The sequence below is a fragment of the Danio rerio genome, chromosome 2, assembly GCF_052040795.2.
Source record: "Danio rerio strain M-AB ecotype USA chromosome 2, GRCz13ab, whole genome shotgun sequence".
Taxonomy (NCBI): domain Eukaryota; kingdom Metazoa; phylum Chordata; class Actinopteri; order Cypriniformes; family Danionidae; genus Danio; species Danio rerio.
In genome coordinates, this window is record NC_141022.1 from 19,287,266 (window position 1) to 19,302,068 (window position 14,803).

General features: G+C 36.8%; 1 protein-coding gene across 4 annotated transcripts in view; it reads left to right on the plus strand.

Moving 5' to 3' along the window:
* xrn1 (5'-3' exoribonuclease 1) overlaps window positions 1-14,803 on the plus strand; it is a 50,253-nt gene that overhangs the window by 12,591 nt on the left and 22,859 nt on the right. For 2 of the 4 annotated variants that reach the window (XM_087239105.1, NM_201033.2), the window contains exons 12-20: window positions 660-768; window positions 884-973; window positions 5,123-5,279; window positions 8,204-8,323; window positions 8,405-8,574; window positions 11,704-11,821; window positions 11,921-12,016; window positions 13,573-13,673; window positions 13,939-14,070. In XM_087239105.1, the coding sequence (XP_087095231.1) occupies window positions 660-768; window positions 884-973; window positions 5,123-5,279; window positions 8,204-8,323; window positions 8,405-8,574; window positions 11,704-11,821; window positions 11,921-12,016; window positions 13,573-13,673; window positions 13,939-14,070 (1,093 nt within the window). The remainder of the gene's footprint in view (window positions 1-659; window positions 769-883; window positions 974-5,122; window positions 5,280-8,203; window positions 8,324-8,404; window positions 8,575-11,703; window positions 11,822-11,920; window positions 12,017-13,572; window positions 13,674-13,938; window positions 14,071-14,803) is intronic. The other 2 variants (XM_087239104.1, XM_087239106.1) reach the window with 1 other exon arrangement.

Here is a 14,803-nt window from a genome sequence, read left to right on the forward strand (position 1 = left end):
AGCCAAAAATGTATATTTTATAGTCATTTGCTTACCTTCATCTATTGCGTCATCTAAAAGTACATTTAGATTTGCTCATCCTCCAAACCGGTTTGAGTTTCTTCTGTACACTAATGAAGATAAACTGAAGAATGTTGGAGAAAAGCAGCCATTGACTTCTGTGGTATTTTTTGTTCTTAATGTATATGCCAATTGCAGCTTTTTTTCCTTAACATTCTGCAGGATATTTTGTTTTGTGTTCAACAGAAGAAGAAAAAAAGTTTAGAACGAACTGAGTAAATAGTGAGGAAAGTTTTGTTTGCCCCTTCAAAGTGTTTAGAGTTTGCAATGTTTATTTTGCTAGCTCACATTTTCATGCTTAAGGTGCAGAACTAATGCATACATAAAAGTTAGTCCACTTTAAAAGTTTGTTTTGGTAATCTTTAAACAAAGTCTGTGCATTTGCTTCTGCGTTTGGATTGGCGGTCCTTATCTGTTGATATCAGTTTGACAGTTTTAGCCACAATATTCTTAGCCACGCCCCTTAAACTGTTTGTTTGCTATGAGGGAAAGCAAAAGCTCTGCCCCTACTCAGAATTCCATTTCAGTTGGATGTACATCAACATACTGAAATAAAAGCCTCAGCAGCTAAATTTGGCTTAATATTTCCCACAATGCAGCAGAAGGCGCAGAGGAGGACGGAGAGGACGATGACATGTTTGAAACAGAATTTCGACAATATAAACGCACCTACTACATGACCAAAATGGGTGTTGAAGTCGTCTCAGAGTGAGTCTCCAATCGCTTTACCTTTGGCGAGAATGAAATGTGTGTTCATGTTTTCTCTTTGCTCTGAAAATAAGCACACTTTTGAAGTCTCGTTTTCTCTGTGTTCATCTTGCAGTGAGTTTTTGGCCAATCAGGCTAAATGTTACGTAGAGGGAATCCAGTGGATCTTGCATTACTACTATCACGGAGTTCAGTCTTGGAGCTGGTGAGCAGAGAGAGGATTTATTGGAGTGAATCTAACATATAAGTTGGGCTGCGCAATTCAAAAGGCAAAAAAATTGTCTGATTAAAGTCTAAAGTCTAGTCTTTAATTCACTTTTAAATCATAATTTGTCTAATTGGTGTACACCAGGCATTATGCTTTTTTTAAACAATATTGCAATCAAGAAATTGAAGATTTGATAGTCTTGGACCCGGCACTGCTGTGATCATCATTTATTATAATGGGCCATATTAAAGAAAAATAATATACAGGTGTATATATATTACACATCTTTTACTCATTAGCCGCATTTCCACTATCGGGCCAGTGCGAGCCAGGGCTTTAATCGGGCCGGGCCGGGCCAATAGCCCGGGAGGTTGAGAAATGAGGCTAAAATCATGTCGCGTTTCCACTGGCGGGCTGATAGCTCACAGCGCGTCACGCAAACACCGCCCACAGAACGTCCCCGAATCAAACGTCACACAACCCGCCCACTTGAGCGGGAATGAGGCAGACAAAGCACACCATAGAATCATCACGAAAAGAAACCATTAAAATGAAGACAACCAAAACAAACAAATGACACGTTACTGTACAGCAGTACACGAAATGTCTTTAACCACAGACCTGTGTATTTCCATTCATTACATTTGTTCACTCGCCGACCGACTGTGCATGGAGTGCTCTCGCCAAACGCAGGGACCCAACACAGAGAGCGCACATATCCATAATATAAAGCCACAGAAATTCTCCTTTATAAATCTATATGGCATGTATTTTTTAACATCCTCGTTTTGGTAGAAGTCGTGTAAAGTTTTCAGCACAAGAGCGAGTAGCCTAATAAAATATAGCCATATTTGTTGCGCTCGGCAACTATTCACTAAAACTCTTCATTTAAAGTTTCATTTATAAATTTAACCACGTCATACAAAAACATAAACAGTTGTTTGAGGATATAGAACACATTTTGTGTTTGGGCTTTCCCCCGATGCGTTTAAAGCAGCGAGTGCTGCGCAGGACTGAGTGACAGAAAAAAAAGGTATAGGCTAGATTCTGCTTTCACTCACCCAAATAATGCTCTGTTTGCGCGATTTGATTAATATCATCGTGTCCAAATACTTTATAAATATTTACTTATATAAATATTTACTTTATATAAATATTTCAAACCTTCTCCGGTGTTTATTGTTTTTAGAAAATATCGAAAATCTTTTTTTTTCAGACAGGTCTTTGTAAAATGAAAGTTAGGCTATATATGGCTTTAAAACGGTTTGATTTATGTATTGTATATAGCCTACCTACATTGTTCTAGCTAGCTTTTGTTTATTTTATATTGGTTTATTTATTTAATGTCATTTTATATATATACGATATTTGTAATTCTTTAAATTATATTTCAATATACCTTAGGCTATTTTATCAAGATATGACACTATATTGTTTAAAGTCTACGAAAGTAGGCACGTATTTTGTTAAGTTTTATGTCTTTCTGTTGTATTTATATTGTGTATTATCTCCAAAATAAATGAAGAAAAAAGCCGCTCGCGGCATAACAGAGCTGTGAAGGAGCGCTATTGCCCGGTCTCACACACACACACAGTCTTCTAAACGCGCACAAATAAACATTTTAAACTTGACAAAAACTCTGGAAAACCTTTACTGTCTGCTGTGTTTTTAATATGGTGTAAAGCTTATTATGCGTTATTGAAACATAAAGGAGGACGCAGCAAAGAACTATAAATTAAAACTACTTTATTATTTTATGCAGCAGCCTTACATTTAAAAGGGAAACATAAGGGTGATCATACGCAAAAAGACCCCAGACTATAAGGCTAGATGTTTTCTTTCCCTTATTTCTTTATTTGTTTGGCGCATGTACTCATTTGCGATCAGAAAACTGCCCGCCTCTCCTTTCACTCCGCCCCGAAGCCCCAGCTGGCCCTCCTTGGCCCAAGGTATTCGGCGGGCTGAAAAAGGCCGGCCGCTGGCCCCAAGAAAGCCCCGCTTTGGCCCGATTAGGCCCCGGAAGTGACAGTGGAAACCCCACTGGCCTTGGCTCGCCCTGGCTCGCTCGCTTTAGGCGCGATAGTGGAAACGCGGCTATTGTGTACGGTTTTGTTAGGGTATACGGTATATAGCCTTATGTGCAACAACAACAACAATATATGAATGTTTTTGCTCTACTGGTCAAATTAAATTTTTGTTTAAGTTGTTTAAGACCTCAATTTACATTTCCAAACATTATTTTGTCATTAGTTGTTATAATACAGTGAGATTATTGTCTGCACAAGGTGTCTGACAACAGCCAGTGCTCCACACAGAGATCTGATCTGATCATTGTCAAGTCTGCTTGAAATAACAAGAAGAAACCGTAGAAATTGAGACAAACGCAATGTAAAAGAACTTTGGCCACATCTCTATGATGTTTACAAAAAATCAAGCTGCAAAGCAACAGTAGTGTTCAAAGTGTTCCGCACTTGTGCAAAAATGCTATAAAATAAGGATGCTTTAAAAAAATAATATGCAAATACTTTTTATTTTGTCAGTTCACTTATATCATCTAAATCAGTGGTTCTCAAACTGTGGTACGTGGGCTTTCTTCTAGTTGTACGCGGAGGAATCAAATATGTCATACTGTATATACATGCAAAATATATTCCAAAAGTCATCACAATTGATTTATATATGAATATTATGATATTTAGCATATATTTATGAGGTCCAAGCTACATTTTCAGGTTTTGATGAATAGGCTAATACTTTACATTAAAGTGCAGGAGTTTTTTTTTTTTTTCTTATTTACTTTTTAACAGTAGTCTACCATTTTTATTTAACTTTTAAAAGTACATTTTAATTAAGATGCTAAAATTGTTTTGTTTGTTTGTTCGTTTGTTTGTTTTTTACCTGTAAGCACAGTGCAGTGTTAATGTTCAAAGTATTTTAATTGTGGCTGATAATAATAAATTTTATTAATAACAAGAATTAATCTCCCTGGATTTTGGAATTGTAGCTGCTTAATTAGGCCTACAACGTTACTGTATTTCAGTACTGCTCATTATGGTGGTACTTGGAGAGAAATTTTTTTCTGAGGTGGTACTTGGTGAAAACAGTTCGAGATCCGCTGATCTAAATCTAATCAACATTTGCTAGGACCACACTTTGCATTTAAAACACTTGGTACACATGCCAATAGTTTTTTAGTTAGCAGGAAGGTATTTGAAGCATCTTAGAGAAATTTTCATTTAGTAAAATATAGAATAACCGACTTTAAACCTTTAAGTCAAAATACTAGTGGCCTAAGACGTTTACACAATACTGTATATATTTATTAACAATATAGTTACATCTTTTATGGCTGATAGTAATATATTTTATTATTGCAAAATAAGACTAAATATGTTAACTTCAAAGAATATCGACATTTAGACTACTTATGGTTATAACATAAACAATTGACCTAAATAATGGAATAAATAAGTGGAAGAATTAAAATGAGAAAATAGCATTTTGTTTGTTTGTTTTATTTAAGCTATTTAGTGTGTCATGAAATGCCCAGATGACAGCACAAAAGATAAAATGACCTTTACAATCTAATAGAAAACACAATCAACAATAAAATAAAGCATTTTGGATCTCACTCTGTGTTTACGGCATTGTTGTTTAATGCTAAATTAGGATAATGTTGTGGACAGTGGGACAATTAATATAACTTTAGACTAAAATGTCTAAATGCATACACATTAACAAGAAAATAGTTTTCAATAAACTATATTTAAATTCATACACAATACACATTATAATTAAATTGTAATTATTAATGTCAGCACCCCCCCCCCAAATGTCAGCAAAGCCAGCAAATAGACAATGTCTCCTATTCTGCCTTTCGTCAGATAAAAAATGGATGAGAGAAAGCTCCTAAATATATATTTCATGGGCTAAAATGTAGATGTAATATAAATGCAGCATTTTCTGAAAGCTCAGAAATTTTCTGTGCTGCACACGTGTAAAAGAATAAATGCAGTGCTTCACTTTGACAGTCATTATGCAGGCCTACTTAAACGTAGCAGAAACATGTATTAATAAAAGAAATGTGTTGGATTTTGATTTCTGGTTAGACTAAAAGAAACATTTGCTTCTCTTAAATCTCTACAGGTATTATCCATACCACTACGCTCCTTTCCTCTCTGACGTGAGGAACATCTCTGGTCTCTCGCTGACCTTTGACCTGGCCAAACCCTTTATGCCGTTTGAGCAGCTCTTGGCCGTCCTGCCATCAGCCAGCAAAGACCTTCTTCCTCAGTGCTACCAGGTGAAACACAAGCTGCGTCCCAAATCGCATACTTATGCACTATTTTACGCCATTTTGTAGTATAAATAGTGTAAGTAGTGTGTTCACATTGAAAACTCTCAAAATAATAAGTGCACTTTAATTACCCGGATGATGCACTCATTCAGCCGCTAAAATGAAGTGTGCAATGATGGACACTTCACGCACTCAACGACCGCAGGTTTGCTTACGTAGCGGAAGGGGCGGAGCGATCGGACGCACATGTTGAATAACTTTATTTATTTTGGATAGTGAAAGCAAAATTCTCCTACGAGAGTGATTATAGCGCCTCCGGATGGTAAATGCGGTAATACTCACGGCAGGTATTACTTGATAATTCAGTCGTTTATTTCACTGATTTGGCAACAGTCAAACGTCATCAGGGAAACGGGTTGAATTTCCGCTTAGTAAAAAAACATTAGTGTGCCATTTGGGACAGCACTACATACATATACTATCCTGTTGAGTGTGTAAGTGCATAAGTACATAGTGCATGAGTGCATAGTGTATAGTGTGCCATTTGGGACGCAGCTACACACTATACATCCTCTTCACATCAGTGATAAGATACTGTATAACACTTTTTTTGTCACGCAAACTAATTTGGGTTGGTAGATTTCAATAACAACACGCCATTTGAAAGATTACAGTTTTATTTTTTAGTTTGATTTCCAAAAATAATTCTCATTGTAGTTAAGTTTATTAAATAAAAATAATTACTTACCTTTAAATTGCGCTTTTCTGGACACTCAGTGCACTTAACACATTTTTTGAGGGAAATCTCCTTATCCACCACCAGTGTGCAGCCTCCACCTGGGTGACACAACAGCAACCATATTACATCAGACCGCACACCATACTCTTTTTCGAAGGACATCTTGGGATTTTTAATGAACACAGAGAGTCTGGATCTCTGTTTAACGTCTCATCTAAAAGACGGCGCTTACTGAGCAGTATATAGTCCCCAACAATGTACTGGGGCGTTAGGACCCACACAGACTGCAGGTTGAGTGCCCCCTGCTGGTCTCACTAATAGCAGTTCCGGCAGCAACCTAGCTTTAGCCATGTGGTCTCCCATCCAGGTACTGACCGGGCGCACCCCTGCTTAGCTTTAGAGGGCGACCATGTGAAAATTACAGAGAACTAGCTGCTGGCTAACAATGGCTAGCTGGCTTGTTGGCGGTTTAAAATGATAATAAAGGTTGTTAGCTAGAGGTTGCTAAAGTTTGTTACCTGTGTCTCCACTTTTGCCATGGCCTCTTGGTTTTAACAAACTTATCCTTCAGGTTATTCCAAATCTTTTAACAAAAACTTTCTCCTTTCCCACAGCTGTCACAATTTATAGCCAACAATTATTGATCATCTGGTTATCTATATGATCACAGATAATAAAGCTGTCTGTACAGTCGTACTGTTTCAGACAAAATCTCTTCAGATTGTTTCATATTCAACTCAAATCAAACATGACGCCATGCACACTGTGTGCTCAAGTTATTTTTTTTAAAAATGCCGTGCACACCGCTAGCCGAAATCATGTTGCGCGCACCCATAAGCGAACAAGCAGATTCGTCGAGTATAAACCAGGCTTTAATCATCCTAATGTCATTCTAATTCCCTGAGACCTTTTTTCATCACAAAGATCGTTTAGATGAAATCTGAGCGCTCTCTCCTCCTACATAGATGGGAAATATGACACTTGCATTTTGCGCTGCTGACTCAAATGGCTATATGCTATACTGCAGGGGTGCATAAACCTGTTCCTGGAGATCGACCTTCCTAAAGAGTACAGCTCAAACCCTGATCAAAGACACCTGAATCAATTAATTAGGACCTGAACAGCACTTGATAATTACAGGCAGGTGTGTCTAATATGGGTTGCAACTGAAATCTGCAGGAAGGTCGATCTCCAGGAACAGGGTTGGTCACCCCTGTTATTCTGCCTGTAGTAAAGATGCATTTAATTTTTTGGCACACAAAATAGTTCATGGAGCTTTGTATGATTACAATTAAACCATTGTAGTCACATTGAATGTTTTTGGCGTCTTTTCTTGACTTTAAACATCTCTGGACTGTTACTGTCTATGGAGAATGAAGAAGCCATCCTATCCTAACTTGTCTGATGATTTAAGGAACAATTCACCATATGTTTTGAAAAGGCTTCGTTTTGCCAGTCTTCTTAAGTTGAAGCATTTTTGAACCAATTCAGCTGTTTCCTTGTTCTGGCGAGGTACATATTAGCTTAGCATAATTAGTTAAATTAGATTTGACCATTAAAATTTCTTTCAATATAGAGTTTTGACAATTAGCTTTTTTTAAGCTCAAAGACTTTGTAGTTACTTTATGTACTAAGGCCAAATCTCTCAAGAGATCCCTGCTGAAAAATCCAGCTTAAACCAGCCTAAGCTGGTTGGCTGGTTTTAGCTGGTCGACCAGGCTGGTTTTTGAGGGGTTTTGGCCATTTTCAGGCTGGTTTCCAGCCATTTCCAGCCTGGTCTTAGCTGGTCACGCTGGAAAATGACCAGCCAAATCCAGCTAAAACCAACTTGAACAGCCTGTTTTAAGCTGGTCAAGCTGGTTTTAGCTGGTCATCTCCCAGCCTGAGGAGCTAAGACCAGACTGGAAATGGCTGGAAACCAGCCTGGAAGTGGCCAAAACCACTCTAAAATCAGCCTGGTCGACCAGCTAAAACCAGCCAACCAGCTTAGGCTGGTTTAAGCTGGATTTTTCAGCAGGGATTGCAGGGACTTGAGAGTAATTAATAGCAAAGTTGTATTTTTGGGTGAACTAACCTTTTAATGTCATTTAATCAATTGGAGAAATATGGGTTGTTATTTTATCCTTTGGACCTGCAGTGTCTTGCTCTAACAGAAAGATAGCCCTATTCACCGACTCTCTGTTCCTCACAGCATCTGATGACGTCACTGAGCTCCCCCATTGTCGAGTATTACCCACAGGACTTCAAAACTGACCTGAACGGCAAACAGCAGGAGTGGGAAGCAGTGGTGCTCATCCCGTTCATTGACGAGGTGCTTTAAACATCTGCACATACGACAATTTTAACATCTGTAGTGGATGTTCTGTTGTGTGATGTTTGTGTTTGCTTTCAGAAATGCTTGTTAGCAGCTATGGAGCCCTACACTCATAATCTGACCCCATCGGAGAAGGCCAGGAACAGGCATACGGAGTGTGCAGTTTACTGCTACGATAAAGACCTGGATTATCCCTATAATTCCCCAGATCCGCAGATCTTCCCCAATATCGTCCACTGCCATGCCAGGTCAGTCCAGTTTGATAGTGGTCTTTTTTATCCCCTCACATTTGTATTGTGGGATCACACACTTACGTTTTTACTTACGTTTGACTCTTTAAAAATGTAGTCATTAAAAATCTCTGGATGTTTTTTAAAAAAGAGAAAGGGTTTAACCCCGGCATCCTGGCCAAATTCGCCCACTGGCCTTTGTCTATCTTGTCTGATATAGATACGGACAATATTAAAAAGCCAGGAAAAAACTGCCAAGAACGCACACAACGGATGTCTGTACCTAAAAATGTCTGATAAATAAATTTGCAAAGTCTAAAACACCTCCAGGCTCTTTTAACTTAAAGAAAAAAAATGTTTGTTCACTTTTTATTTGTATTTAGCTTTTACAAACAATAAATGTGACAAACTATTAAATAAATAAAACTCCAAGACTCAGCTTTTTTACAATATTTTTCCAATTTAACTAGAACAGGCTGATTATTCATATAATCATATTAATCAATATCATATAATCAACAAACAAACTTCTTCCGCCAGTATTAAGACAAAAATACAACACTGACTTAAGTTGCTCCTCCACCCTGTCCTTAACTTCACCATCAAGTGCAGGTATAGCCATGCGTGAATAATATTTTCGGCTAGAGAGCTTGAATCGGGGGTCGATGACTGACATAATTTTACTGAAGCCCACACTATCCACCATACTAAATGGCATCATGTCCTTAGCCAAGAAGTTTATAACAGCCCTAGTAATGTCTTTATGATGTTTAGACTGTTTGTCGTAAGGTAGCTGTTCTGACACAGCTGGTTTTGGTGTCGAGGAGGGGGATGGAGGTGATGGTGATGATGAGGCGACAGGTTGGCTTAAACTTTTTATGATGCCTCCTCTTCTGACTCTCAGTATGTTCAAATGGTGGAACAGATTTGATGTGTTCCCGCTGCTGTGGGAAGGGCTGTGCAATTAATCGAAAATCCGATTTCGATTTTGGCTTCTAACGATTATGAAAAACCATTAATCGAGATAATCGATTATTGCATCATATAGTGCCTCCTTTCCAGTTGTACACATTCGTTGCTCTTAAAAGCGCGGAAATCGCATGCTGCTGTGTGTGTGCGGCGTGCACACTCAGTCAGAAGCCTGCGGTCAGCATTTGGTCTCATTCGCAGAGCTGTGCGCACACATCTAAAGTCATCTTAACGTGAGCGCTTTAATGGTTTAATAGGTGTCAAAACGCGGTGTTTAGTGGTTATTCATATTAACCCTCATTTGTGTAATAAACAAACGAGTTGAAAATCAAAAGACATGTAAAAGAGAAACCATTAAAGTGACAGTGCGCGATATTCCTGCTACTGCCTGATTTTATCATTAATCAAACAACAAGGAGAAAATCCCTCACTGCTCTTGACTGAAGGACTTTTGTAGCTGAAGTGTTTTTCTTCCAGTGAAGATGCTTAAAGCACAGTTTGTTTCATATTTTTATTCTATTGTATTTATTTCACTTTCTTTTGCAGGGTGGAAAATAAGTGTATATATACAGTTTAAGTCAGAATTGTTAGCCCTCCTGAATATTAGCAACCCTCTCCTCCCCAATTTCTATTTAATGGAAAGAATTACATTTCCCCCCCCGGTTTCACAAACAAGGTTTAATGCTATTCTGCATGTTTGAGCTGTCTCAACTCCAAATTACTTGCAGGGAGATTTCTTAAAATACGTCAGTGTCTTCAGGTGCACACCAGTAATATATTTTTCAAAGGTCATTTTATAAATGTGGCTTAAATAGCCTAAATTATCCAAGGCCTAGTCCTGGCTTAATCTAAGCGCTGTTTGTAAAACTGGGCCTTAAATTATTTTTTTCAACTTATTTCTGAACATAATATAATCTCTTTTATAATCATTTTTAATCACTTGTTTCCAATAACCAAATTTTTTTTTATCTTTGCTACTGTATGATGACATTACATAGCATTTTACTAAATATTTTTCAAAATACAAGCATTCAGAATCAAAGTGCGATTCAAAGGTTTAATTAGGGTAATTAGGCAAGTCATTGTATAACAGTAGATTCTTCTGCAGACAATCAAAAAATATATTGCTTAAGGAGGCTAATAATATTGACCCTAAAATGGCTTTCAGAATATTTAAACCTGCTTTTATTCTAGCTAACATAAAACAAATAAGACTTTCTCCAGAAGAAAAAATATTAGAGGAAATACTGTTAAAATTCCTTGCTCTGTTAAACATCATTTAGGAAACATTTATTAAAAAAATAAATAAAAAATTCTCAGGAGCGCTAAAAATTTTGACTTCAGTTGATAATCGTTTTCAATAATCGAGATTACAATTATAACCAAAATAATCGTGATTATGATTTTTCCCAAAATCAAGCAGCTTTACCCTCTGGCACATTTTGCAGAGCACCGTAACCTGAAGTTTATCAGAACTTAAAAAGCCAAACCACTTTCACACCACTGTTTTTTTTTTCTCTCTTTTCAACTATTTCATCTATCATTAACAATTAATCAATTCATTGTAGTATCACATCATTTATTTGCATGTGCACTTTCTAATTTTCAATAAATAGATTAATTATAGTTATCATTCGTTATATAACTTATTATATAGTAATAATAATACCACATAATACACTTACAAAGTACGAATATTTAGATTTGTTATCATTTTATCTTTTTTTATTGTAGTAATAATAATAATAATAATAATCCATTAATAAATAAATAAATAAATAAATATATATTTGCTAAATACTTTTGTATTTATACATTTGTATTTACAAACCTGACAGTTAAATAAAGGCCTATTGAATTATGTTAAAAATTATGATGATGATGATGATGATGATGATGATTATTATTATTATTATTATTATTATTATTATTATTATTATTATTATTATTATTATTAACACAGCATGCCTTTATTTTACCATGATGTCTTGCATATAATTACAGTGTTACTTCCAAAATTCTGGGAAAATGTAATCATCGCTACTTATGTGTTATTTTGTCATTAATTTTAAAACTGCTATTATTTGACGTCAGTTAAGAAATCATAAACAGTGTTAAGATTGATCATATTTATTCATCATGATTTTTAAATCCCACCCTCTGTGTTTGTGCTTTTAGGCAAACACCGGTCCCGATGGATGCCTGGCGTGTATCACCTGATCATGTGCGATGCAGGATCGACAGAGGAGCGCTTTACTTCTGCGGCTTCCCCACATTACAGCACATCCGTCATAAAGTAAAGAGCACTCATTGCAATATGTCATCCAATTAAAGCGGATCATCGTCAGATCAGCACAGTATTAATGCAGATTCTCCTGCTGTGTTTCTCACCCAGTTTTACAAGAAGAAAAGTGGAGTGATGGTGTTTCAACAAAGCAGCAGAGGAGAAAACATGATCCTGGATATTTTGCCAAGCCATGAGATGGTGCAGGTGAGCAGTTTGAAATGCTCTCTAGTATCTGACATGCCCAAGGACTGCCCAAACTCGGTCCTGGAGGGCCAGTCTCCTGCATAGTTTAACAAGAAACATCCATGCAGGAGTTTTGTGGCATGTTGGAGCTCAAATCTGCAGGACGGCAGCCCTCTAGGACCCGAGTTTGGACACCCCTGTTCTAGAGCTTTTTATTTGCTTTTCATTTGATGTGCTTGAGTTCAGCCACTCTAACTGGCAGAGCTGTGAGAAAAACAAAACACTATTGACTGTTTTTTTAAGGGGAGGATTTTAAACATCAAATACAAAATGCACCTTACAATGCACTTCATGGGACCTTTAACGATCTTATGATTTTTAAAGGGCAACAATTATACCACCTTTTCATTTGCAAGATGTAATATCGCTCCTGTCAGTTTGAATCTCTGAATGTGTCTTTGAAGTTTCAACTCAAAATAATCCACAGATCATTTATAATAATTTGTTGAAACTATGATGTTTGGAACTTTCGTATAAAAGAGCTGTTTTGTTGGGAATCATTTTAAATGCAGATGAGTTGAATTTGGTCGAACTTATTAGTTGTATTTTTGTTTGTTTACTTCACACAGCAATTTTGACTTTTGGTTCCTTACCTATATAATGCCAATGGAAAGCCCCATGTTGTGGGTGTGGCTCAAAGGGATAATTCACCCAAAAATGAACATTTCCTGTTAATTTATTCGCCCTTAGGTCACCCATAATAAGTGCCTTTTTTTTCTTCAGTAGAACATTAAAGAAGGTTTTTAGCTGAATCAGTGGTGCTTGGTGATTTCATATAATGGCAGTGGAGGGTGATAGTTTTTTTTTTTATCCAATCAAAAATAAATGTATACAAACGAGACCAAATCAATATCCAATGCACCTGATGACACACTGACATCTTTTGAAGCAAAACGATTGGTCCCTGTAAAAAATTCAAACATTTTATTATATAAGCAAGTGTGTGCTTGGACAGGAGGTCAGGTGATGATGTTTGTTGATAGATATTGATGCTTGTGTCATCAGACCTTACACTTTCGCCATCAAATGTGACTGGATTACATTTGAACTACAGTCTACTGAAAAATAAGTTCACTGAAGAAAATAAGCCACCTACATCTTGGATGACCTTTGGGTTAGTTAATTAACAGGAAATGTTTAATTTTGAGTGTACTATCCCTTTAAATGCAATCTGTCTCTCTCGCTTAGAGCAGCGGTTCTCAATCCTGGTCCTTGGTAGGACTCTTATAGCTAAATAGAAAAAAAAGAAGTGGTAATAAAAAAAATTACAAAATATGTAAAACAGGCTGCAATGATCAGGATTGAGAACTGCTGGCTTAAAGAACCAATGTCTAGTGATTGTGGTTTGGTACTGGGTGGATTTTGTCACATTTTTGTACAACGTGCATGTAAAAATGGCCAAACACCATATAAAAATTTGATTTTGCATAATAGTTGCCCTTTAAAATATAAATCCTTAACTCTGTTTTAAGGTTATGGTGCTTTGATGAGAAATTTTTGATTTATCTGTATTGCAGGTGGAAGAGGTTGCAGCGCTGGTTCTTGGAAGATCTTTGTTTGTGAACTGGCCACATTTGATGGAAGCTCGGGTTGTAGCCGTTTCAGATGGAGAGACAAAGTAAGTTTTGTTTGTTGTATTGTTATATTTTTGCTATTGCTTATTAGTAAGGTCATGTAGCTCCCTCTAAAGCGAGTCACACACTGGACACTTCTTTACATGGTTGTCTATACATTACCAAGCAACACGGAGAGATACCAAATGCATGGCCTTCTTAAAAACTGTGTTCACAATTCTGAAAGGCAAGGCTTGGTGCAGGTTGGTGCGACCGCTGTGCAATTTACCCTCTCCTTTGGTCTGTTAAGAGTGTCTCTTTGCTTTGCAGATTTTCATTAGAGGAGCCTGCAGGATCACAGGTGTTGTACATGGAAAACAATCCACCACCCACTAAAGTCAGCCGTGTGACTGATAAAGAGCAGAAGGACTGGGTCAAAGAAGTGCAAGGCCTCACAGAGCAGTAAGCTGAAACCTTTATTAACTTTATTTATTCACGTAATTTATTAACAAGAATATTTCGTACTTATTCCTTCACTGCCTATTTGTTGCATACATATTTTGGCCTACGCTTCTGTGATGTTTTTTGCTATATCACAGGAGTAACATCTGTTTAACTGTGAGTTATCAGTAAAGTGTTTTGTCCCCTTAAATATCTCTCTGTTGAGTTCACACTATATATATATGATTCTATAATTTCAGGTTTAGATATTTTTATTGAAATGCCCCACCTGTTAGACGGTTACACTAAAAAGGTGTTAATTAATTAATTTTTTAGGTGGCATTTTTCACATTATAGTTCAGCAATAACGTATAAAAAGGAATTTTAAGAATAAACAAATTACATTTATCAGTCTGTGATAAATGTATCTCCCAAAATAATAAGTGTGTTAAATATTATTGCGCTGTACAGAATGAAAACAAAAAATAATACAGAGGCACAGAACATGCTGAACACAAACAAGCTTGTTATGCTTATGTCACATTGTCATCAAGCATGATTTTCTTGAAGGAGGTGCAAAGGAAAACTTTTTTTTTTATCTTCACTTTAAGGATTGTTTGTCACGCAGCCTAATTCCTTGAAATTATTTGTTTCACTATCATGGAGAAATTCCCCATAATTGCAACACATAACAGAAAGTGCAGTAAGAAGTGAGGGACTGTCACAACATTTGCCAAATCACAGGCTGCAGTAT